Source organism: Laccaria bicolor, genomic scaffold, assembly GCF_000143565.1.
Source record: "Laccaria bicolor S238N-H82 LACBIscaffold_5 genomic scaffold, whole genome shotgun sequence".
Lineage (NCBI taxonomy): Eukaryota > Fungi > Basidiomycota > Agaricomycetes > Agaricales > Hydnangiaceae > Laccaria > Laccaria bicolor.
In genome coordinates, this window is record NW_001889876.1 from 1,265,283 (window position 1) to 1,289,683 (window position 24,401).

Sequence of the window (24,401 nt, forward strand, 5' to 3'; positions counted from 1 at the left end):
ACAAATGTCATACAATGAGGTTTCCACGAGGTACAAAGTAAAGTACATGGTATACAGGAAATTAACGATGTTCTTCAGGAATCATATCCCCCTTCACTAATCTTCTCCTACCCCCATCCCATTTCCGTAAATACTCCTTCGCCCTATCCATGAATAATTCACAATCGTCAAACAAGTCATGAGGAAGCTTATCTTTCCTCTGATCCCACGGCTTCACGTCAATAGATTGACACCGATCCAGGCATACCAAGATCATCCCAAAGCTATACGCATCCGCCAACAAAGGGTCCTGACATTCCCCCCTCAATATCTCAGGCGCACTAAACGGCCTCGTCCCAGGGTGTATTTGTTCAACCTTCACAAGCGGTATCTTCTGCGGTGCGCTTGCATATTTACCAAGGTACGGAAACGGATCCACAGGCTCGTCATCCGGCGACTTGAACGTCGAGTCCGCCGACACAGACCGTCCAAAATCAAGCAACTTGATCGTATTCGTCGGCGTCGTCACCTGTATATTCAGCAGCGAAACATCTCCATGACTCAGCCGATACGAATGCAAATGCGTAAGCCCATCCAGCAGCTGGTTGTGGTAATCGATCTTTTGCACGGGCGTCAATGACGGTCGAGCAATGATAACATCATAAAGCGTCCGACCGTCAACAAACTCCAGCACCATACCCACATTCTCCAACGACCCAAGAAACGTGCAGATGTTCCGGTGCCGTGATAGCGTAGTGTATACCCGTAGCTCAGCAAGGAACTGTACAGTCACATCGGACGCATTGGACTGCATCTCCCCGTTGATCTCGAGCTGTATCACATCGGGCTTCTTCACGACGCACTTGAACAGCTCAGACGCAGACCCATGCGCAAACGGCGCCAGACTCGCAGTCGCATTCGGCGGCGCACAATACGCCGTAGGCGTGGGGAAGGAAAAGATGGACGTCGGATGACGCGGTGGGTTGTAGATAGGCGAAGGAGGCGGCGTGTCCGTCCGTTTCAGATCTCCAGCATGGTGGTGGTGGTGGTGATGATGATGCTGTTCATCTGCGCCGTGGTTGTATGCATTAAATACAACAGGCTCCACAATAGTTTCTTCCGAGGACGAGAACGAATTCATAGAGTTGCCCAGAGGCTGTTCCTCCTCTTCGTCCATCTCAACTGCCGTTTACGATGAGTTTTAATCCCAACCAGAAAGACACCCACCCACCCATCCACCAATTCTTCTTTGAAGTGAGCGTAACGCGCTTGACGTGCATGGCCTTTGGCCGTGGTGTTGGGGGTACTGCCGTGGGTTGTACATCGGTCGATGTATTGACAGTTATAGCACGGGAGAAGCCCGGTCTGTGGTTTTGCTGCATCGTTGCAGGTCCAGTGGCGGGAGAGAGCAGCAATCTCCAAGCAATCAACTCGTCCTATTTCTGGTAGTCACGCATGTGCGCACGCACTCAGTCTGCTGACATTCTCTCTTCTCGCCTTGATTTCGCACTTTCCTCGCGATGGCTCGATTGTGACAGAGAGAGGTGAAGTAATTTGAAGTCATTGTCATGATCAAGATGTGCGTCCAGAGTGATAGGTATGGTAACAACTGTTTCTACAAATAGTCCCTAAAATCGTCATCAAATTCGTATCTACAAAAGATCCATGAATGTCCCAGTAATAGCGTAAAGAGTTCATTAAATGTACTGAATCGTCAACGAAGTGAAAGCAAAGTTCGAACGTGAAAAATCCGATAGTCCAAGTTACGTTACGATGCCAAGACGAAAAGGAAGAGTCCAGCCGCTGATAGCCAAGCAAGGGTGGAACACGAAGACACAAAAGTCCCAGACGTCTTCGTGATCGGAGACTGAACATTGCTCGTATTGTTCGTCTGCTCAACGAGACTCGACGGAATTAGTTCCGCCACAGGAAGGATGTTCTGTGTGCCCAGTTGTCCAGAGCCCACCATGATCGGCAACCCAATGGAAGGCACCCCATTGACAACCACAAAGATGTACGCGGGGCCAGGAGCGAGAATAGCAGGGTTGGGAGGCAGTTGGCTGACGTGTAACGTCGCGGTGTTGTTTTGCCGATAAGCGGTGTAGGTGGAGTTGAGCTGGACAAACCGCTGGCCCATGTTCTGAAAATACAAATAAAACGTCAGATCGGTAGGAAACCATAAAAAAGATACACCCACCATCGCGTGGGTCGAGAACCCCGTCCGTATGATCACCACCGATGTATTCTGAACATTTTGAACATTCCCAAAAAAGTCATCAGAGTTCAACTGAACGTTGAAATACGGTCCACCGTATGTATACTGAGCCAGCAATCCCTGCGGTTGCGGCCGCCTCTGATTGTAGTAAAGAGGGTAAAGTATTTCTGTCCGGTATTCGGAGGGGTATGTAACAGTCGGTCCCACAGTGTAGTCGGGGTTTGGGTTCGATCCAGACACGAAGACGGATCCTAAACCCACACTCAATGTCATATTCCAAAAAGATCATGAATGCAACACCCTCACCGTCAGGCAACAACGTAGCAGAAGAGTGGTACATGCGGGGAACGGTGCTCGCGGAGTAACCATTTCTGGACCATCTACTCCCAGGAGGGGTGGCTGGATTGTAGATCGCTGGAGTGAGCACCGGTTTATCTGCGTAGGAGTGACCAATCGCCCAGGAATCATTCCCATATCCAGCCGTTCCTATGGCAGTCATTAGATCCCCACGGACGAAGAATAAGGACAGAGATGTCGCACCCAAGCCAGCACCGTTAAGGTTCAGAACTGTGCCATCAGGAAGTGCGATGAAGCTGGCCATCACACGAGCTTCGGGAAGAGGGTCGTCTTCCGTATACGATGACGATACATCCGGAGTCAATCTAACGCACGACGTTGAAGCAGGGAAGGTGGGAATGATAAAGCCAGGTGCTGTCCATCTTATAATCGACGACGTCATATTTTATTATTCCAATCATAAGACAAACAACTCACCCATTCGGCTGAATATTGGATCCTCCACAAAAGAGAATAGTGGCGGTCCAGTTATTAGCAGGCGTTAGGGGAAGCATAAGGTTCCCGGCGCTTGCAGGATATACACGGACTGCATCTGGAATGTTGTCGAGAGGTGTCTCGATGTTGTTCTTGTAGTCCAGCGTCGCGGTGGCCCAATTAGACTGAATCAGTAACTTTCCAGACGGGAGAAGCCAAGTTAGTGGGAACAAATTAACAGGTAGCGTTCGGGCAAGGATAGGGGACTGTATGGCTGGTCCCTGAGGCGGAAAGAACTCGTACGTAGGATTATCTTGGCCTGCATCGTTCACGTATCCTCCATTAGTACATCCTCCAAGCTGCAGAAATGAGGTCAGTGTCATGTCAAACTAGTGATCTGCGTACGATGATCATCGTGCCGTTTTCCAAAGTTTCCCTGCAGGGTTATGAGTAGGCGGCGTTACGAGTTATTTAAAGATACACACAACGTTGGGTACCAGCGCTGGAGCGTCTGGAAGGGTGATAAGAACCAATCACAGCTTCCGTCTTCGCATGGGGTTAATAACCTGAAGTGACGTTAACCCCTGCGTTCTCGACCGCAAATCGGACATAACATACCGAATGCTATCGACACGAGGTAGGTGATCGTCACCGCAGAACGCCCAATGAAAGTACGTACGAGTTTCTGCCATCGGGATCGAAGTATGGACCACCATTACCGACTTGGTTGGATGCGGGCTGTCCCCCGTACGTCACGGCTTGATTACCACCGACGTTGAGCCATGTCCCGTTGCCCAGAACATTGCCTCCCTGGTACGTTGAACACTGGAAGTCGAAGCACAAAGCAAAAGCCTTACAGCACAAAAAGTGTTCGTAACGGCATCCATTGCTCGCTGAGTGTTGGATCCGAGAGTCCACTCTAGTCATTGGATGGTCAGCCTTGAGTCCTTCCATTGATCCACAACATCACCTGACGCCCAGGCAGGATGACCATCGATCAGTGTCGGATTGCCCTCGACCTTGTCTATGAAATATACTTTATCCGGTTTCCCAAGAAAGATCTACGAATCGCGTCAAGTCGAGGGTGTACATCACGCAGTATAACGGACTCGTACCTGTTGAGCACTAACATAACTGCTACCAATAATTTCGAAAGAGCCGGGAACAGGCGTATGAGTCGGCTGCCCAGGAGCGGGCAGGGTTGCTGCCTGTGCTTGCGATAAGCCTACAAGTGTGACCGAGACTGACAGAGAACCCAAGAAACGAAGAAGGCGCCCCATGAAAGAAGGACAGAAAGAGGGGAAGGGTGACAAGAAGGGGTATATGTTTTAAATAACGTTGTTGTGTGCGGAAACCCTCATTGCATGAGGCCGATGAAGGCATGAACGGAGATTTATGATCAGGACCATTATGCAATTCCAATTCCTAACCATTCCGAGTAGGCGGTAACGGGATAAAGCGATTTTCACTGCCAGGAGGCGGAGGGCGCCAAGGTCGGCATCTAGCTCCCATTTGGCCGGGCAGTTCTAGAAGAGTCGTGCCACTGTGCATGTCTTGTCTGCTTGTTCGAACAGTCAAAAAATAGACCAGAATCTACAGATGATCATTAAAACTATTTTTGAAGGTGGGAAGAAGATTATTTGGGAGTCACTGACGTTGGACGTCTCTTGGACATCTCTATGAATAAGTGTAGAATAAATGGCATCGTGGCAGCACGGCAGCAAGTTCTTCAGTCTGGAGTGGTGTGCGTCTGACATGATTTGGGTTTGTTTGGATCCAACTACCTTGATGCGTATTCGGGTCCCTCTAAAATTGAATTGGAATTGGTGCACCTGTCACGATTGAGTCTCTTCCTTCTTATCGCGAGCGCTTGTATCTGGTTATCTGGTTTTGCAAAACAAAAGAACAATCCTCTGGGTCACACACACTAGCGTCCAACTGCCGTCTCCATTTGCGTCGTCTGCCACATTGGACGAAGTGAATCCACGTCAAGGTAAGTTATAATTCTGTTTACTTTGAAGTAACATAAGTTCAAGTTGTATAAAAAGTCTCAACCTGGAGGAGGACATCAGATCTAGCGATCCCACAAGCTCGTCTTGTGTATGCAAAGAATTTTCAGCTCGAAGCGCCAGTCGAGCGCCAAAGTTTCGTTCGCTCTCAAAAGCCGATTCGATGCGCGCCTGCAAAAATCGGACCAGACTTCCGTTTGGCAGTGCCTCACCGCCATAGGGCGCTTGTCAGTCAAGGTCGCAGAGGGTCGCAGGCTGTACAACTAACCACTTTGACAGCTGTCTATAACAAATTTGCTATCTTTGGTGGGCGACGGACCTATATGCTGTAAAACCCAGCGTCTAAGTCTTGTTTAAGTACCACGATGTTCAATCTTTTCCCTTAATTGCATTCATTGACGATGGATACTGCCATCCCAACAAGAAGCGGCGTTATCTGCACACCTGAAGAATATGCTGCATCTCTTACCAATTTCTTGACTCACTGTCTAACGAGGGCGGATACCATTGGCCTCACGGTATGTGCTGCGATAAATTTTCATGATATCATCGTTCAAACCGGCCACTTTCATTGTAGCTTACCTCCCAAGCAGGTCTTCTGAGCTTGGTTGCCGTTCTGTTCGTATTCATCATCATTATTGTAAGTGGCAGCTGGCGTTTATTTTGTTGGAAGAAAGACTAAGCACTGTTGTTTCCCCAAGCGCAACGCCATTTATCGGTACCGGCGCGCGAGAAAATGGCACATATTCCGAGAACCTATGGATATCCTTATGGTATGTTGTAGCTTTTGCCCATTTAACCTGTTGGTAAATTACTGAATTCATATGCAGCTCTCCTTGTTCGTGGCAGATGCTCTACAGGCCATTGGCGCTGTCATGGACGTTAGATGGGTTGGCGCTGGACAGGTCAATGCTGGACAATTTTGCTCAGCGCAAGGTGAGTTCTATTTGCGTTCCGACTCAGCAAGCCCACATTATCGTCGCATCAGGGATTATTTCACAGCTGGGTGAAGTTAATGTCGCAATAACCACTCTCGTAAGTTGCCCAACTGTTTCAATGGCATGCTTCTTACAGTGGTACGATATGGCAGATTATCGCTGTATACACCTTCATTGGTGTCTGGATGGGTAGAGGAATACGGTCAAACAAAATTACGGGTGCTGTTGTTGGCTTTGCCTGGGGTTTAGTTGCCCTCCTGACATTATTGGGTGCCATTCTCAACCGCGGATCTGGGAAAGGATATGAGAGGCCCACTCCAGTGAACACCTATCCCATACTTCCCTCTACTTTTTTGCTGATGGATTTTTTTAGTACTGGTGCTGGATTGGGGAACCGTACCTCAAGTGGCGCATATTCGGCGAGTACGTGTGGTTCTGGATGACGCTTCTGGTCTCCACCCTCACGTACATCCCACTCTACTTTTGGAGCCGTGGAAACATCAATTTTGACAACGACTCATGGTGGAAATTTACCATACAACGTGCTGATCAATCAGAAGGACTCAAAGGTATCCGACGTCGTTCATTAATAATGCTCTTGTAAGTTCAGGATTGTTCATCAATATGTGGACATAATTTATTTTCATTCCCCAATAGGTACCCCGGAATTTACTGCTGTCTGATCTTGCCGCTAAGTGTTGTACGGTGGATAGGCTTTATACAAGAACGTGGTGGGCACAGCAACCATGTACCTCCCGCGGCTACATTCGCCTCCATTACAATTTTTGGACTCAGTGGCGCTTGCAACGCCGTTCTCCTTCTTACAACACGTCCAGAATCTGGGATTTTTAGTAGGCTCAATCGCGACGATGAGGGTTTTGCCCCATCTTCTCCACCACTCCAACCGAAGGAATTTGCGGCTTCCGGATCCAACATCAATGCCGAGGAGGAGCATGAGCTTGGACGGCTTCCATCTCGCTGACGTGTCGCCCCTCTCTGTATCTCAATACTAGCCAGGTCATTATTTACACGTGGACAGCAGAGTATCTCGCCAATGTATTTGTATGCCAGCTCAAAAATACAACCTTTGAATCCAGAGCAACAACTGGAAAAAGTTTAGAAGGGGAAATTGAGGTAGGGGTTGTTACAGTATTGACGCCTTGTAACCGCACGACTGCTCAAACATGGGCTGTTTACTGGATGATTGCTATCCGGGAATATAATGGAGTGTAATGTTCTGGATGCGTAATATACAAATGCAGCAAATAGTGATATCAGGAATACAATAAATAGCCTAGTTGTTACTTGAGGCTGGCCATGAGGTGGGCGGAACCGAGTGCAGAGAAGTGCTGTAAAGAGACCCACTTCGGCTGCTGGACGCAGATGATATCGCAGGGGGTATGGATGGTTTGGGAGGAAATCGAGGTTGGGTATCTTTGTGAGGGGAACCATTAAGGTGGGGTACTGCCAATGCACTAAAACAGATCATCAGTCAGATGGCGGGAATTAGAAAGGCCGAACCATACCCAGCATCTTGATTTTGAGAACCAGCGGGCGTAGATGATGGTGCTTGCGCAGTGGTGACTGCAGGCTCGGTAGTGATCTTGAGATATCCAGCCTGGACGAGAAAATCCCAAACGCGACTCGTCTTGGTGACATCGATCTTGACCAAATCACGAGCTTCTCGTCGTCGTAGCTTCCCACCTCTACGCGCATACTCGCGAACCAGGATTTCTTTGATGACAAGGTACGGTTTGGGGAGAATCCGAAGTTGGGAACACAGAGTTTGTTCTGCCGGGGTGAGTAAGTGGAGTGAGGGGCTGTTGGCGAGGTTAAGGGGTGCGGCTGCGCAGTGGCGGATTAACATATGTCGATCATGACTAAAGTTACTTACGGGGTTTTCGAACTGGTGGTGCTGAGCTAGGGCCAGGACCCAGCCTTGGGGTTGGCTCTCGCGACTTGCGATCATCGGAGTCCCCACCAAAGGACGCAAGGCTTGCACGACGAGGGTCAGGTCCAGAGGATTGTCGGCCAGTTGCTCGATGCTGTAATCGATCAGAGGCATAGTCACGGATCGGTGTTGCCTTTGCTTGTGTCTGCAAAAATGGTTAGACCGTGACAGCGAGCTTGAAAAAAGAAACCTGCCCGCTTCGCTAGATCGACCTCATACTTTTCTACATCGGCCTGTGTGCACAACCCAAGCCTTCGGTAGTGCTGGAGTTCTTGTATTCGCTTGCGAAGGATGGCCTCATCTGAAGCGTACTTAAGGTGAGAAAATTATCCTCAGAAAACAGGCGACCTACACAGCATGTCGGCTGCAAAGCCCTCGTAATCTTCAGAGGATTGCAGTCTTCCGAAGGGACGCAGACGATGAAGAAGCTCTCTTTCCTCTCGCGGCCTCTTCTTCTCAGCAGCTTGCATCTAGATAAACCGCATCAGAAAAGGTTTCACGGAGGTGAAGAGCACTCACCTTCTTGTATTCGAGCAGCCCTCTGTCAAACATAAAGCCTTTGTTCTCCAACCGTTTCTCAACTCGCTGGAAGTACATTTCAAGGAGGGTTAATTTGAAAGTAAAGGAGTCTTTAGTTTCAAGAGGCGGAGGCTGCGTGGGTTCATCTAAGGCCTCGTCGTCTGCCAAATTGCTGTCATTGGTCATTGTCACATCTTCAGTTTTCAGTTGGTTTTCCCGTTTGACATCTCCGTTAATGTGATGTCCATTGAGGCCGTTGATCATCGGCCCCTTCCCAGGTATTGACTTTCCTTGACTAGAACCAGCGCGTTCCTCTTCCCACTTCACCCGAGCTTTCACGTCGAGATCTGCCTCATCCTCAATAATCTGATCTCCTCCGTAGTCGAGAACAACGCCAAACTCCAGGTCCTTCACCAGGTCCTCTGCTTCGTTGTCAAGTTCATGTTCGAATTCAAGTCGTCCAGGCAAGAACGTGGCGATTTCGTGGACGCCAGGGGCTGAAGTAGGTGCTACCTTCGGAGGGGGGGGTACGTCGCTGTTCATCTTTGATATTCTCCTTCGCTTTCGATCTTGGAACTCTTCAGGCCCGATGTCAAATTGGAGGTCCATGCGCTGTACGTTCTCAGTCATAAGGGAGCACAGTTGTTAAGTTGTAAGATACTAACTGGTAAGGGCCAGTCCAGTGAGTCCACATATACTTCATTATAGTGCTTCTCCACCTCTTCCTTTGTCCGGGTACCAACATGTTCGGATATCTTTTTCCAGTTGCCTATGCCTTGGCTGACTATCCCCGTTAACAATAAAAGCTCCCTAGAATATTCTCTCAGAGAACACTCCAATGTCGAAGCAAAAAACTCACTCATCAGCTCCCCAGTCCTCCGTGAATATGGGATAAGAATTCATTTCCTTTCGACCAATCAAAACCTTCTCGTATGTCAGTGACAAGTGACGCACAATGACGCGGTATTTATGCCATCTCTTATGCTTTCCAAATTCCTTTCCAGCACAAAAACACGCAGGGCAAAGGTCGACTCCGTCTCCAGGCTCGCATTCGGGATCAGCACATTTAATTCGAATTGTATGAGTTAGGTCACATGTGCACGAATCGCACTGATATTGTACGCCTGGCTCGTTTACGGCTTTAGATGGCGACAAAAACACAATTAGCGCGTTCATAAAATAGGGTAAAAGAGAAACTTACGCTGGATCTCATCAGGTAAATGCTGAGGTTTACGTTGTGTCACCGTCATTCCGAGATTCACAAGGAGTCAAGCCCCTTGCACGACGAGTAACTCCTGGGACACCTACGCCGAAGAACAATTCACGGGGAGAATGTGAATTTTCTAACGTCCACCTGCGATCGTCTTGCAAGAGTTGTGGCAGTACTTCCGTTGGGTGGATAGAATTAGAACGACACCGATGTTTGTCTCTATTGACCATCGGCATGCGATGCAATGATTGACTCTTGAGTATAAATGGTACGAATACAACTGCTAAGGAATACAAAAATCTAAGTAGTAAAAAAGTACATAAGGTATCATGACATCTCGTCATCCGTGTCAGAGAGCACCTCTTTACTCTTGCTATTAAGCGAGGGATAAGCGTTACTAAGAAGTTGACACGAGCGGAAAGAAACGATACACACAATTGCTTTTTCCGAGGACCTGCAACGTCCTCGTCATCATCATCGCGAACGACCCGTTTCTTTACTGGCCGCTAGATTTACGAGTTGAGTTTCAAGGGCATATTAAACAGGTGAGCACAACCACTAACCTTCTTTGTCGGTTTCTCAACCTCCTCTTCGTCGCTGAAGACGGCCTGTTCTTCATCTCCCTGTTCGCTCACAGCCTTCTTTAGCTTTCCACGTCGCTTCTTCTTGGGCTCCGCTTCCTCTCCACTCCCGACATCATTCTTAGGTTTCCGCACCTTCTTCGTCTTGCGCTCCCTCTCCTCATCACTCTCCATTTTGACTTCTCTTGTCCACTCCATCGCTTGCTCCCTGGCTAAGCGTCGCTCTTCAGCAAGTTTCTCGGCCTCAACTCGCAACGTCTCCATGCGTGCTCGCTGTTTGGCGGGCGGTTAGTCGTGTAGTGTACAACAGCATGCCATATTCACCTCAAGGTCTTCTAAACGATCCTTCTCCTCTTGTCGTTTTCGCCTTGCCTCCTCGAGTTTAGCCTGGGTATCTGCTTCAAATTGCCGTTGCTTCTCGAGATGTTCATCGCCCTTCCGCAGCATGTTGTCTCCATATTTCCGCCGTTGGTCAGCAATATCACGGCTATACGGAACCATTTGTGCTTTGTCGCCCGCCAAAGATGCAAAAAGCCTTTGAGAAAGGACATATCAGCCAAAACAATGGGATGAACGTGGAGAGAGCTACTTTTGGGCATGGGCTGCTTGGGCGATGACTCTTTGAAGATCTTTCAACGTACGCTTGGCTGGGCTGGTGCTAAACATCATCTCGGCAGACTTCTGCTGAATCATGGCAATGTTATAGATGGTAGCTTTATCATTCGGTTGAAGGTGCAAGGCCTATAAATGTAAACTCTTGGTTGCGAGTATTTCAGAGATTCAAAGGCGCTTACCGCTTGTGCATATCGTAGCGCGGTGTTCATTGCGGAAGGGTTCTGATCTTTGGTAGCTTTGGCGTACCAGGACCGACACAAGCATAGAAGGACAGGGACATTATGGCCGCCGTAGAACCTTGTCGAAGCGGTCTCGTACTTATCAATGGAAAGCGTGATTAGTTGAGTACAAAAAAAGAAAAGCTCAGCTTCACTCACACTTTCGATCGCGCGATCGAACTCATCGCGGGCGTAATAGCAATGGCCCATGTTGAAATAGACGCTCCCGTCATGCATTGACTCGCGGACTTTTGCGAATATATCCAACGCGTCACGAGAATTCGTCATGCGCTTTAGGTGGTCGTCAGGTCCGAAGGCTCCACCAAGTGATCCCAGCGCGTCTTCCGCAGTGACAATGGCCAGCCCTTGGGCAGCAAAAGCACACATCGGGTCAAGTTGTAATGCTTTTTCGTAGAATTCAGCCGTCCGTTGGAATCCTCGCTTTCGTTCTTCAACGCCTTTGGTGCTTGTGTCGCGGCTTTCGCGCGATTGGTGGTACATAATCCACCCTGCGGCGCACAGTGAATAGATATCATGTTTGTCATGATCTTTGAGAGTCGCAAAGACGATTTCCTTAGCTGGCCTTGGAAGATTGGTTTGGATGAGGAAATATGTGTAGAAGGCGCGCAAGTTAAGATTGTGGTTTTGCGAAGACAGCGATTGCTTCAGCAGCTCATGAGCGTCATTATTTCGGTTAAGATTGGACAGCATCTTGGCTTGTCGAATTTTGGCTAACAAAGATCGATCAGAACCTGATTATTCAAAGATAAGTTCTTTACCGTCAACGTATTCTGGATGTCGAGATAGCAATTTCTCGTAAGCATCTTTCGCCAACGACTCCTCTCCTTCATCCTCGTACACCCGCGCAAGGTTGTAAAGAATTGATGTTGACATTGCTTCTGAAACATCCGAAGTCAACTTCGAGGTTCGAATGAGGGCACTTTCATATAAGGACCGGGCCTCAGAGAAATTGCCCTCGAGATGGTAAAGTGCCCCAAGGTTGTTCATTAACCTCGGGTCAGGTTCACCGGTAGCCTCGCTAATCCTGAGAGCCTCCTTCAAGGCTCTTCCCATGCGGTCAAGACTTTCTCCTTGCCATAGCCGAGCGATCTCAACGTGCATATCGACATCGTCAGAGATGAGACGCGAACTGCGACTGGAAGCTTTGCCGTTGGCGCGAGCATCTTCAATTTCGAGGCCCTTGCAAACCCGATCGAAGAGTTCCCGCGCGCGGAGTCTTTCCTGGGCAACATCGGAACTGGATACCCCTGGTCGAGGATGTGCTCTCAGAGAAGCCAGCATCACCGTGGCTTCTAGCGAGCGTTGGGGATTAGGAGCCTGCAGCAACGTATCGAGGGTATGGATAGCGGCCGCCATTTCATCTGTAAGTCATTAATTTCTATGAAATCATATTCATAACAGCTGTGGTTTACCATTCTGCATCTGCATTTGTGCCATCCCTATTGCGCCAATAATGTGCTTCGGCTGGCCTTCCCCTGCAGCAGTATAGAACTTGGTGGCTTGAGCATAGGATCCTTCAGCGTGCGACACTCGAGCTGCACGCAGATATCCTTCTGTAAGCAGAGTAAGAGTGTCTGCAAACTGAATCGTCCGTTCTGCAAGTTTTAGTGCCTCATCGATCAAGGTAAGCCACCCCAACACCACAGGAAAAGAAGATAAATTTACCCGCTGATGATCGCCCTTCCTCAAGAAAAGTTCACACAAAGCGTTAGCAGCGGCTGCGCTCCGTTGGTTGGCCTTGAAGGCCTTTTCAATCATTTTTGTTCCAGACAAGAAGGTGTGGGTCTTCTCTGCTTCCGTAAGGTGTTCGCTCTTGCTCGAATTTATCGATTCCAAACCCAGTAAGAGTTGCGCAGCCCACTCGGAAGGGTTCTACAGAGCAAAGAAAATGAGTGGCTGGATGATTACGGTGAAAAACAACTCACAACTTCCAAACTTCGCTGCCATGCTGCCTTAGCTTTTGCCTTGTGATCCATGGCCCAAAGACAGAGACCAATTCCTACCCGAGGATCAGGTATACACTGAGGATTGTATTTGAGAACGTCTTGAAACAATCTCAGAGCTTCCCGATAGTTTCTTTTTGCATAAAGGATTCGTGCCTACTTTGGCGTCAGCTTCAAGGGAGTGAATGGGAGGAAAATTCTCTACTTTTCCCAACAAGGCCACTAAATTGGTGGGTTTTTCAACCAACACTCCTTCAAAAGACCGTAGAGCGTCATCCATCGACCGTGTAGCCAACTGTTGGATTCCTGCCAAATTGGTGTGATGGGCAACAGTAAGGTAACTCGCTTTCTATCCCGTACCTCGTGTCAAAAAAGCTAACGTCCCACTGACTCCTTCTCCGGATTCCGCGCCAAATCTCTCGCCAGTGTTGAGAAACTGAGCGGCCTCACGATAATAGTCCTCCTTGGACTTTTCGTCCTTCATGACATCTTGGCCTGCACATGAAATTAATATTTCAAAATGATAGAAACACAACAATGAGACTCACGAGCATCCGCTAGGACTAACTTGGGCGCTTTCCGAGCATACGCAATCTGGATATTCGCAAGCAATGCGTAGATAGGGTGGAGGGAATTGGTCAAACCACTACTTTGAAATGCTTGACCAGAAAGTCTGTTTGAAACCGTTCATCAACAATGGCAAGTCCACTCACATTCTATAGCGCAATAGGCAATCTTTTCTGCAGCTTCTAGATATCCCCTTCGCCAATATTCACCAGCAAGCTTCATCCAAACATATACCGTACATTGTCCTTCCTTAAGAAGGTCCAAAACATCCTCTGGATTTGGATCAAGGTTGTCAAGGTCGATGGTGATGACTTCCTGTCCTCCAAGTTCGATGTCGACTGAGCGCCCAGTTGAGGGAATGTCGTCCATTCTGAGCTCCTGGAACAAAACCCAGGAGTTGACCGAAGTAATCGCGAGAACAAGTCCTCGGGATGGGACAGGAGGGTATGGACTGCTTGGTTCGGAGAAGATCGACACGCTTCGTCAACTTGAGGGCACCTGAGTGACAGTGGCCAACAAATATTTCATGGTCACGTGATATTAAACGCCGTCGCGTCAGTCACTTTGACAATGATTCTGAAGTTCCACAAAGCGCCCACAAGATACTTGAGATTTCATAAACGTAAAAAAAATTGGAGCACACCTTTACTTCCACGTCAGTTGCAAGTCAGTTGCGCCGATAATTTCATTTTTCATTTTTCATTTTAACAGAATAGGCTATCTCTGTGAAATGAGTACATTTGGACCTCATACTACCCGGTGGGGGAGAAAATCAGCGCTCACGAAAGTCAAAGAAATTTTAAAAAATTGTTACAATAGGTCCACTCGACTGGAAGGTTCATAATCAGTGTCGTCTGGGCAAGTCGTTATTGATGTATTTCATGGCCGAACAAAGATTGACCTGGGGAGGAGGGGCATTGTGGGTTGATTCCAGAGTATTTGGTAATTAATAGGCCAATAAAATTGGGACTACATAAGTACTTTTCGTTACACAAACGACCGTCCAAACTCTCCAAAAGTTAAAACTTCAAGGTTTTTTTTGTTTGCGAAGTTAACTTGTTTGTTTCTGGTAGCTGAATCAGGCCGTTGCACACAAAGGCAAACCCTGTTGCGTGGTCACCCCGAGCCGGAGAGCTAACTCACCCGTTTGTAACGAAACCACCGAAAGATCTTTTCTCGTATCATGAGAGAAACTCCGAGAAGTTCAACTAGGCTTGGCCACTCAGCTTTTGCAGGCGCCTGAGACCTATTCTTAAACCTCTCCGATCAAGAAAGATTGATCTATTCTGCCACCGAGCAGCGCAGTGAGAAAGTTGAATGTTTCTCGGACCTCGTGGATCTTTTCTGGCGACTTATCAACCCTCACCCCGAGGTTTCTCCAGAGGCTCTGATAAGTTGTAAGAAATTACACGGTCCTCCGGTAAGCATATTTTTTATGGACAAGGGCCGCTTCTCGAGGAGATCTCGGCGGTTGCATCGGACTACAGTATTTTTTTAACGTCGCGTTACTTCCTCGCCGTCCTAGAGAAGACTTTTCTTCAAAAGTCTACCGACTTCAATCCTCTCATTTATCTTGAGACCGCACTCAAACCATCCTTTCCTTATATTTCTGAATCCTGACGAGCTTCAGTTGCTGCGAACGAGGCGGGCAGAACAATGAGCCAGCAGGATGATGAACTTCTAGTAATCACGAGCTGGCAACGTACGTCTATCATTGACGCTTGTCGGTTCCTCACTCTGATTTTATCTCTTGATAGTTGGGTCTCTGGTCTTTCTTCTCTACGAGATTGTTATCACATTCGACGATGAAGTCAATCTTATCTGGTCGTGAGCTGTCGCAACTTTCATTCATTCATGAACTTCACAAAATTAGGAGACCGAAGTCTTGCTGGGTTAAGTGGACATTCTTGTTCATCAGGTATTTCGCACTAGCGGCACAGCTGTAAGACTTTGTTGATGTTACCGCGCCGTCCAGTTCTTCAACGTCAACTCTAGGGCAAATCGATCCATCGAGTCCGCTATAAGGTCCAACTTATACCTTGACACCGAACTATTGAGGGACTGGTTTAGCTGTCAAGTCGTCGTCGCAACTATCCTCATGATCGCAGTGGAGTTAGTATTGATGGCACGAGGTGCGCTTCCTTACCCCTACGCTGTAACGCAGACATTTTAACCAGTGGAAAGTATACGCTCTGTACAAAAAGAGTATGTGTATCGGAGGAGTCCTTCTAGTCTTACTTCTCGGGGAGGTCCTCACCGTCCTCATCGGCATCGCAATGACCGCTCCTGGCAAAGACTTTGAAGCCAAAAATCTGCTGGTAAACAGTCCAAGCGCCTATACATCCTTTGGGTCTGTCCGGACTATGTGATCTTTCCGACGAGATAAACACTGACGGTTTGGACTCTATAGGATTGCTGCTGCAATTACCCAATTTACCATCCTTGTTCTTACATTGGTCAAATACAGGACTGCCGTCAAAGGAGGATGGGGAAACGCTCCGATCATGTTCGTAATGGTCAGGGATGGAATCGTCGCTTTTGTAATCCTGCTCGGTATACCATCAATGCAGAACAGTCGTCATTTACTTGCTGATTTTTGCTCTTCTTTCCAGTTGTGACGATGATGACGATCATTGTTACCATGCTGCCAAATGAATACGCGCCGGTTGGAAATTCGTAAGGTCTCCCTTTTCCGCTGGTTCTATACTGACCCTGGCTCAGCTGGTTTCTATCGATCGTCGCATGTGCAGTAAATATTAAACTGCCTTTCACCGTCAAAATCTAACACACCTTGCTAATAGGGAAGCCGATTAATCATTAACATGCAAAATTTGCCCACACAATCCTGTTCGGAGTCGAGCACATGCCTGTCAATACAATTCACGACCTTGTCTCCGGACTCCGACGCACATTTCACATAGACGTTTCAAGGAAAAGATGGAAGCGATATAGGCCATTGATTTGGAAGCGCAGCACCGTCCTTAGGGAGACTTCACCATCATTCGTTTGTATTTCTAGGCACCAGTGTAGCGATTTAGGATTTTGATTTCTCAAACCATGACCAATTATTTAATTGCAAAAGAGAAAAATCGCAAAATATGGCTTGCGTTCCATGAAAACCTCACAACGCGGATGCTCAGATTGACAATGACAAAAATAAAATCTCCTTACTAGGTGCGCAGCATTTTTGTAAAGCAAATGGAGGGGAAATGTCAAGGAAATGTCCAAGAAATGCCAGAGTTGTAAGGCGTGCGAAAGTGAACTGTTTCAATTTGGCAGAGTTTGTTCATCGAGTGCCGCAACCGCCAAATCACCAAAAGCCGACTGTGAACGTCGCACCCGTCGACTTCAAGCTAACGCAAGCTCACAGGTGCGTTAATTTGGTATTGTCAGTCTCCCGCTCGAAAGAACGAGAGAATTTCGTTGCGATTCGGGATGGATGCGACTTGGCCTGTTTGGATGTTAACAAAACTATCATTACAGACAACATGGCTTCGAAACTACCGTCCGTCCTCGCTGCGACCGAGGAGGAGATTCAGCTGCTCTTGGCTGCTCAATGCCATATCGGAACAAAAAATTGCGATAAGCAGATGGAACCTTACGTCTGGAAACGTCGTGCAGATGGTATGCTGGCTCTCTTGATTCGAAATGGGGACATATTTAATTTCGCCTGCTGCATAGGTATCCACATTTTGAACATCGGCAAGACCTGGGAGAAGCTTGTGTTGGCTGCCCGAGTTATTGCTGCCGTCGAGAATCCCAACGATGTCTGTGTCATTTCCGCTCGCCCCTACGGTCACCGTGCCGTTCTCAAATACGCCGCCAACACCGGTGCCCAAGCCATCGCTGGTCGTTTCACCCCTGGTTCCTTCACCAACTACATCACTCGTTCGTTCAAGGAGCCCCGTCTTATCATCGTCACTGATCCTCGCGTGGACCACCAAGCTATCCGTGAGGCCTCATACGTCAACATCCCCGTCATTGCGCTCTGCGATACCGATGCCCCCCTCAAGTTCGTTGATGTTGCCATCCCCACAAACAACAAAACGAGACACTCGATTGGTCTTATCTGGTGGCTGCTTGCCCGCGAGGTGCTGAGACTCCGCGGCACAATCCCAAGGACGAGCGACGGCTGGAATGTCATGGTGGACATGTTCTTCTACAGGGACCCTGAAGAGGTTGAGAAGCAGCAACAGGAGGAGGCTGCAGCCAAGCTTGCTGCACAACAGGGTGTAGAAACCGAGGCGCCTGCCGGGCTCTCTGAGTGGGATGTGTCAAGTGCACCCCAAGCGGGAGCTATCAACCCTGCTCTCGTCGCTGGAGAAGGAGGTGAGCTTATCAGTTTCCTTTGGGTATATTTTGTGATTGACGTTCCGCAGGTGCCCTCGACTGGGCTGCGGATCCCGCTCCTGGAACAACAACTGACTGGTCTGCAGAGCCTGCTGCCGCTGCTGGCGGCGGCTGGGGTGCGGATACTGGTACCGCCGGTTGGGATTAGGTTTACGCTTTCTATGTCAATCGTTTGGATGTTTAAATAAAAGGCGTGGGTATCTCATCGTTATGTAGGCTTGGGTGCCCATTCTTCACTCCAATATGAGAAAAAAATATGATATGCATTCTTTCCTCACCTGAACAGAATGACTGCCTAAGCTTGATTTTGTGTAATGCAACGAGCGTACGATACTCTCTCAGGCTTGAAGAAGACGAAGAGAAATTGATGCAAGAGCGGTGAGGGATTCGGGACAGGACACAAAGGAGGCGGTAACGTCGATATAGGCAAACGAAGCCACATATGGTGGAAAACACCTTGCATAGACTAATAGCCAGAACGTTGGTAGGCTTCCAAACTCCAAGCTCCCGCTACTAGAGCATGCCAACACTAAATATTAAATGCCCACCGCGATAGACGACTCATCATCGTCCCTTAATTTTGAGTTACTTAGATGTGGACCTCAAGTGGACCTTAATGAATTGAGGTTGTACCGGGCTGCTGCAGAAGCCGGTCATCGTTCCCGAGGACTGGAGGGATACAGCTGTTCAAGCTTCCGCCTATGGTACGCAGATTTGCTCGGACCGTCCAGGTCGGAGATGGCCGCTTCATAGTAAGAGATGAAGTCGAGAAGACTGAGAGGCGATCCAAGCGGTGCTTCGAAAAAACCAGCATTGAGAGGTAGCGATGTTCTCGCTCTCCTCATCCTCAAGACGAATGAATCCACCGGAAACCGCGTTTGATTAGTTCGCATTGGCAGTGCACGGCACGGCGGTGGCGGTCGAGAAATAGGTTTAGGCAGGCGTCATAGTATAGTAGAGCTACGTGGATAGATAACTGTTCAGATCTCAGACGCTAATGGCTAATTTTCAATTCAGTCTTGTCACCGTCGTGAGAATACGAGCGCACTTAGAGCTTGCATACGAATAACGATGGAGCGGTAACGCCTGCGCAAAAGGAGAAATCAGAACCTCGATAACAAAAGCCACGGAAATATGTGGACAGACCATCCAGAAAGAGCAGCTTCCTTTCCGCGTCGTGTACAACGGTAGTGATGCCCGAGGCAAAGGTCCCATCGTCTTCGAAGACCTTGTCCATTTTATATTTTTCACCGTAGAACGCGTTTGGGCCGGTGTTTATGGAGAAACGAAGCGCGTTGGATGGACAGGGGATTGTGGGATCTGAGAAGTGTTGGAGAGCGAGGATGAGCGCGTTGGGAAAGCCTGGAGATGGATTGAGTCGAGTTGGAAAGGGCATTAACTTTCAGATGCTTACCCGCTGCCCAGACATGTCCCGCCGAGTCAACGGATAGGTTGTCCATTCCACGATCTTGCAAAAGGATAAGTACACTGCCCCGGAGAAATCGTTAATTCTTTCCATACCGGTTTTCACGTAGTCTGTAATTACGAGTGATTTATCGGCTTGCGGCTCAAGAATTGTCAGACCACCCCAAACAGCGTTAGCAACATAAAAGGTTCCGTTAGGGGCCTGCGCGATGCCATTATTGCCGTGCATGTTCTTGATTGCGAACTTGCATCCTTCATCAATGTGACAATAGCCCACGGATGTAACCGCATAGCCCAACATTTCGAGATCTCTTGTCTGATGCTGTCGTTAAAAATAGAAAGAAATATATGCCGTCGAATAGATGCTTACCAAACCGACTCTAGCACCGTGATCGTTCGTGAAGTAGAAGCTCTTTCCATCAGGAGAGCCGACGATGTCATTGGGTGTGATGATGACGGATTCATCTTGGAAGGTCTTAATGTGGGTCATCATAGAACCACCAACGGTAGTCTTAAAAAGCTCAATGACAGAATCTGCGCCGACTTTAGATGCGAGAAGATTGCCAAGCGGAGCACGGTGGTTGACCAAATAGATGAAAAGATCATTAGGGTTCGAGGATGATGAAACGACATCCATTCCGTGTAGCGAGAGGCCGCGCGATTGGGTCGCAAAGTTGGCGACGTTCAGACGGGTGATGCGCGATGTTTTAGGATCATAAGTCGCGACGTAATCGGTACGAGATGCGCCGGTCGCATTCAGGCGCCCCATAGTGGGAGTCCAGTGGACGCGACTTTGTGGAGTAGAGCATGCCAAGTACATGAGCCCCGTTGGTTGGTAAAGAACCATTTCTGGAGCACATAAGAAGTTTTTTAAAATAAGAATGAGACAAAAAACGCACTCTCGCAAGCTGATAGCTCTGGCACGGTAATGCAGGCATCTTTATTGCCGATATTCTCGACGACACGCCCTAGACCGAACTTGACGAGGGTAGGTCTAAGGTAGAGTTGGTAGAAACCCCCCAAAATGGCGACAAGAACGACTAGGATATTGAGAATTGTGCGCGCCATAGGAGTGGGGTGGAGGAAGAGGAGGAGGAAACAAACGTGGCTTCCATGTTTATATTCATGATCATGTCGTCGTGGCGAGTGACAAGTGTTTTATAGAAATGATAAATAAAGCAACGGCAACCCCAGATTGGGGTTAGGGCGGTGAACCGAAAAAGGCTCCGTTGCAACAAAGTGCTATCTTCGCTTTCTCGTCTTCAACTCAAACTACCATGGGCAACACTGCCTCTTCCAGGATACCCACTCCCAAGAATCCCAATTTCCCTCACACTCTCGATGAGAAGGATGTCATCTCCGAGTTATCGGCCTCCTTGTCGTCGCTGGAGATAGCTGTACCAAAGTCCAAGGACGGATCACTCACCCTCGGCCATGTTGCGTCCTGGGAAGCGGCTGCTCAGAACGATTCTAAAGTACATCTTGCCCGGACTATTCTATCTCAGACCGATATTCGTTCTGTCCTCACCTCGCGCGCAAGCCGAATAACCGACCAACACATCTTCAACAATGTTGTCGACTTTAAGACTGGTCCTATCACTAACCAGAAGAGCAGTGGTCGCTGCTGGCTCTTTGCCACTACTAACGTCATCCGCTATGGGATCATGAAGAGGTTCAAACTCAAAGACTTTCAGCTGTCACAGGTCAGTGAACGAACGTCAAATAAACTCATAACAAGCTGACAATCTTTGGTAGTCTTATCTGTTCTTCTGGGATAAGCTCAACAAGTCCAATTACTATCTTGAGCTCATGATTCAACATGCGGATCTCCCCATTGACGACCGCCTCATCTACCATCTCTCTGGCGACCTTATTAGCGATGGTGGCCAATGGGACATGGCTGTGAACTTACTCGAGAAATATGGCCTCGTTCCACAGGCCATCTATCCTGAATCTACCCACTCCTCCCTCTCTGGTCCTCTCAACTCTCTCCTCAAGACTAAACTCCGTGAGCACGCGCTCATTCTTCGCGACCTTGCGGCCTCCCTTCGTGGAGCCCACATCCGCGAAGAAACTGTTATTGCTACTCTTCGGGCAAAGAAGGAAGCGCTTATAAAGGAGATCTACAACATCATGACTGCCACCCTCGGCGTGCCCCCTAACCCGAACAAGAAGTTTGTTTGGGAGTACATTGATGCCGATGATAAGACCGGTAGATGGGAGGGATCTCCCAAGGAGTATTATGAACAATTTGGTACCAAGCCCTTCTCCGTAAGGATGGTTGTTCTTTTGGCTTTCAGTCCTATCTTGACCAATTTATTAGCCAGCAGAGTCCTTCTCGCTCATCAATGATCCCCGGAATGAGTATTCTAAGCTCTACACCGTCGACAAGCTGGGAAACATTTGGAATGGCAGGCCTGTTCTGTGTACGTGTCGTCCGTTATTTGCCGTTCTCGCCTTTCTGAAGACCTTCCAGATGTTAACACTGAAATCGATAACATGAAGCAAACGGTTGTTAAAGTGAGGCGTCTTGTTACCTGATCCTTCATCTGCTAATATCTGTGTAGTTAATCAAAGCTGGTCAAGCCGTCTTTTTTGGATGTGATGTTGGCAAGTTCTCTGACAAGGACGCTGGTATTATGGACACCGCTCTGTTCGAATACGAGGTGCGCTTTCTTTTGTTCTTCCTCTGATGTATCTTTAAATTGATTGTCTTGTCAGAACGCGTTCGACATCAAGCTGGGTCTGACCAAAGCCGAACGTCTCCAACTAGGAGATTCATCGATGACGCATGCTATGGTAATCTCAGGAGTTCACCTTGATCTGGAGGACAGACCTGTTCGCTACAAAGTTGAGAACTCGTGGGGTGAGACTGCAGGAAAGGACGGATACTTTATCATGACCGACGAGTGGTTCACTGAGTACGTCTACGCAACTCTTACTCGACTAACGAATACTGAACGTCGTTTTCTCCTCTTACAGATACGTCTACCAAGTGGTCGTTCCCAAAGCTCTGGCTCCCAAGGAGCTGGTGCACGTCTACGAATCTGGAAACCCCGTAGTTCTGCCGCCGTGGGATCCAATGGTATGTCATCTCAGAAATCACAAATTCTTTTCTGATTTTTCCTTTCAAGGGCTCCTTGGCGTGATTTTCGAGAGTGGTAAAGGACCTTTGTACTGAGTATGGGAGGGCAGGCTGTTGTACCTTGACTATTTATATAAATAACTATATCCTTGCTTGCCGACTGCCGACGCTCACGGAAGAAAGTATTGGTAGTCATCAAGCACGACAACATCCGACGGCCCATGATCCCCGCCATGCATCGACGGTACATCACTACAACACAACCGGTGCCCCTGCATCTTTTCCTTTCCTCTCTCCAGCATTATCTATGGCTCCAGGCGGCGTACGCACGGGTTTTTCGTTTTTCGGTCTAGTAGGCGGGGTTATGGCGATGCTAAAGCTCAAGGATGAATGGGACAGCAGGTGTACGTTGTTGGTCTATGAGTCAATGTGCTCTGAGCACTGATTCAAGTTTGTTTATCCCACCAGACAAGCCGGTTGCCAGCGATGACGAGGAAGGCAGAGTCGCGCTGCACAGCCCATACACTGACGGTGATGACGACGGGGCCGAGCCTGGTAGCAGGCTCTTGAACACCGAGATCCCCGTCAGGAGGCCTAGAAGAAAGCGCAGCAAGTGCTGCATGTGTTGCGGGGTCGAGTACGTCTCTACGACCTTTCATTCACAAGACGCTCTCCTGACTCTGACCTCAGCTGTGGCTTATTCTGGAAAGCATTCGGCATCGTTGTCGCTCTTTTCACCTTGTACGGGGTATTCAGGGTTATCCGATGGGCGTTCACCGTGTGTTTTCCTCCAGTTAGTCGTAGCAGGACATCAACTTATACACGCGTATCAGGCTTCTCCTACAGGTCTCGAGGGCATGCCAGCCTTCAGCACGTCTCTTGGGTGCCTATCCGCATCCCACATCTACAATGGTTCCCAGGTGACCGTGACCGCTCCCGTAGGTGCCCAGTACGATCACACATTCGACATCCGTGGGGGCGCAGTTGGGACATTCAAGCTCGCCGCCGGCCAAGCTGACGCTACCGACGTAAAATACGAGCTGACCATCCGTGCGAGCGAGCAATCCACGCTCGGAAACGTCTTCTTCACCTACCCGGACATCGACGAGGACAACCGGGTCACCGACAGCCGTTTCGTCATTGACACCCCGCGTCATGGCCCTGCCGACAAGTCGTGCATGCGCTACGACATCACGCTCTACGTCCCTCCTACCCTCAAGAAGTTGCACATCCTATCCCACACGGTCATGCACCTTCAATTCGCTGAAGACGCTCAGATTGATTTGGACGACTTTCACGTGACGCTTTTCACTCTGGACTCGAGTAATAGTATGATTTTAACCAGCCAACACGTCCAAGCTCGTGAACATCTGTCCTTGGAGGTGTTCCGTGGCTGGATCGTGGGAGACGTGTCTCTATCGAACAATACTGCCATCACCACTCAGCGCGGTGATGGCATAGCCAACGTCCGTGTCCATCCCGTGGCCCCCTCGGACCCTAACAATCCCGAAGTCGCGGTCCTTAGAACGACCACTGGCGCCGGACGAACAGACATATTCTACATTGGCAACAAAGCGTTCAAGAGACCCATCGAGAGCACACATATGTCGTCGAGGAACGCAGAGGTGTACCTCACTTACAAAGAAGCGGAGTTTAATGGAAAGATCGAGCTTGAATCAAAATCGTACACTCTCATTGGAGGCCAGAGACTCGTTGGTGGTCCTCCGGCGGAGGAGGGCCAGGTACATTGGACGCACTTTGCTGGGAATAAAGATGGTGCGGATAAAATTCGAGTTAGCTCGAGAGGTTGGACTGGGCTCTATTTCTGAGCTGCTGGAATTGAAGGTGGATTGTATTGTTGGACTTATCACACTCACACACTCCTTTTGTCGCTTTCTATATTATTATTTAAATTGTTCTAAATTCCAGGGCAGATTCTTCGTTAGGTGGTGAGCGGCAACAGCATTGGTTGATAGGTGGGTCTGGAAGACGAGGAGAACATCC

At 48.7% G+C, this 24,401-nt stretch overlaps 11 protein-coding genes across 11 annotated transcripts; 5 read left to right on the top strand and 6 right to left on the bottom strand.

The window, feature by feature from the left end:
• Positions 1-61: 61 nt before the first annotated feature.
• LACBIDRAFT_313934 (uncharacterized protein) lies at positions 62-1,361 on the bottom strand (the record flags this gene model as incomplete). The annotated part of the gene is made up of 2 exons (XM_001877808.1): positions 62-1,161; positions 1,211-1,361. The coding sequence occupies 2 exons, from the start codon at positions 1,359-1,361 to the stop codon at positions 62-64; spliced, it is 1,251 nt and encodes a 416-aa protein (XP_001877843.1).
• Positions 1,362-1,747: 386 nt separating this feature from the next.
• On the bottom strand, positions 1,748-4,245 carry LACBIDRAFT_313935 (glyoxal oxidase; the record flags this gene model as incomplete). Its single annotated transcript, XM_001877809.1, has 11 exons — positions 1,748-2,119; positions 2,177-2,445; positions 2,501-2,913; positions 2,969-3,324; positions 3,371-3,401; positions 3,451-3,531; positions 3,584-3,589; positions 3,645-3,775; positions 3,823-3,884; positions 3,936-4,026; positions 4,081-4,245. 11 exons carry the CDS (start codon positions 4,243-4,245, stop codon positions 1,748-1,750), a joined length of 1,977 nt encoding a protein of 658 aa, XP_001877844.1.
• A 145-nt stretch (positions 4,246-4,390) lies between these two features.
• LACBIDRAFT_313936 (uncharacterized protein) lies at positions 4,391-4,722 on the bottom strand (the record flags this gene model as incomplete). Its single annotated transcript, XM_001877810.1, has 2 exons — positions 4,391-4,558; positions 4,621-4,722. The coding sequence occupies 2 exons, from the start codon at positions 4,720-4,722 to the stop codon at positions 4,391-4,393; spliced, it is 270 nt and encodes an 89-aa protein (XP_001877845.1).
• Positions 4,723-5,375: 653 nt separating this feature from the next.
• LACBIDRAFT_293172 (uncharacterized protein) lies at positions 5,376-6,980 on the top strand (the record flags this gene model as incomplete). Its single annotated transcript, XM_001877444.1, has 8 exons — positions 5,376-5,492; positions 5,552-5,592; positions 5,759-5,780; positions 5,805-5,910; positions 5,963-6,009; positions 6,065-6,232; positions 6,286-6,512; positions 6,570-6,980. The coding sequence occupies 8 exons, from the start codon at positions 5,376-5,378 to the stop codon at positions 6,892-6,894; spliced, it is 1,053 nt and encodes a 350-aa protein (XP_001877479.1). The 3' UTR covers positions 6,895-6,980.
• A 424-nt stretch (positions 6,981-7,404) lies between these two features.
• Positions 7,405-9,558, bottom strand: HXA16201 (histone acetyltransferase complex protein; the record flags this gene model as incomplete). Its single annotated transcript, XM_001877811.1, has 8 exons — positions 7,405-7,907; positions 8,054-8,164; positions 8,216-8,333; positions 8,383-8,514; positions 8,776-8,994; positions 9,048-9,192; positions 9,242-9,288; positions 9,337-9,558. The coding sequence occupies 8 exons, from the start codon at positions 9,556-9,558 to the stop codon at positions 7,405-7,407; spliced, it is 1,497 nt and encodes a 498-aa protein (XP_001877846.1).
• Positions 9,559-9,919: 361 nt separating this feature from the next.
• PAFC16201 (RNA polymerase II-associated protein) lies at positions 9,920-13,906 on the bottom strand (the record flags this gene model as incomplete). The annotated part of the gene is made up of 14 exons (XM_001877812.1): positions 9,920-9,965; positions 10,028-10,098; positions 10,156-10,446; positions 10,498-10,708; positions 10,763-10,914; positions 10,968-11,105; positions 11,166-11,737; positions 11,786-12,388; positions 12,440-12,899; positions 12,953-13,126; positions 13,176-13,276; positions 13,331-13,465; positions 13,519-13,629; positions 13,684-13,906. 14 exons carry the CDS (start codon positions 13,904-13,906, stop codon positions 9,920-9,922), a joined length of 3,288 nt encoding a protein of 1,095 aa, XP_001877847.1.
• Positions 13,907-15,193: 1,287 nt separating this feature from the next.
• LACBIDRAFT_293173 (uncharacterized protein) lies at positions 15,194-16,631 on the top strand (the record flags this gene model as incomplete). The annotated part of the gene is made up of 9 exons (XM_001877445.1): positions 15,194-15,239; positions 15,295-15,364; positions 15,456-15,479; positions 15,533-15,669; positions 15,722-15,887; positions 15,948-16,090; positions 16,150-16,213; positions 16,259-16,286; positions 16,339-16,631. The coding sequence occupies 9 exons, from the start codon at positions 15,194-15,196 to the stop codon at positions 16,456-16,458; spliced, it is 798 nt and encodes a 265-aa protein (XP_001877480.1). The 3' UTR covers positions 16,459-16,631.
• Positions 16,632-17,025: 394 nt separating this feature from the next.
• LACBIDRAFT_189049 (40S ribosomal protein S0) lies at positions 17,026-18,118 on the top strand (the record flags this gene model as incomplete). The annotated part of the gene is made up of 3 exons (XM_001877446.1): positions 17,026-17,161; positions 17,219-17,815; positions 17,917-18,118. 3 exons carry the CDS (start codon positions 17,026-17,028, stop codon positions 18,033-18,035), a joined length of 852 nt encoding a protein of 283 aa, XP_001877481.1. The 3' UTR covers positions 18,036-18,118.
• An 817-nt stretch (positions 18,119-18,935) lies between these two features.
• Positions 18,936-20,380, bottom strand: LACBIDRAFT_313942 (uncharacterized protein; the record flags this gene model as incomplete). Its single annotated transcript, XM_001877813.1, has 6 exons — positions 18,936-18,973; positions 19,034-19,249; positions 19,302-19,355; positions 19,409-19,628; positions 19,683-20,161; positions 20,212-20,380. 6 exons carry the CDS (start codon positions 20,378-20,380, stop codon positions 18,936-18,938), a joined length of 1,176 nt encoding a protein of 391 aa, XP_001877848.1.
• A 209-nt stretch (positions 20,381-20,589) lies between these two features.
• On the top strand, positions 20,590-22,563 carry LACBIDRAFT_183606 (uncharacterized protein; the record flags this gene model as incomplete). Its single annotated transcript, XM_001877447.1, has 8 exons — positions 20,590-21,015; positions 21,068-21,595; positions 21,636-21,738; positions 21,789-21,832; positions 21,880-21,978; positions 22,034-22,233; positions 22,295-22,397; positions 22,447-22,563. 8 exons carry the CDS (start codon positions 20,590-20,592, stop codon positions 22,459-22,461), a joined length of 1,518 nt encoding a protein of 505 aa, XP_001877482.1. The 3' UTR covers positions 22,462-22,563.
• A 141-nt stretch (positions 22,564-22,704) lies between these two features.
• On the top strand, positions 22,705-24,226 carry LACBIDRAFT_313944 (uncharacterized protein; the record flags this gene model as incomplete). Its single annotated transcript, XM_001877448.1, has 4 exons — positions 22,705-22,801; positions 22,866-23,034; positions 23,088-23,175; positions 23,231-24,226. 4 exons carry the CDS (start codon positions 22,705-22,707, stop codon positions 24,224-24,226), a joined length of 1,350 nt encoding a protein of 449 aa, XP_001877483.1.
• Positions 24,227-24,401: the final 175 nt, after the last annotated feature.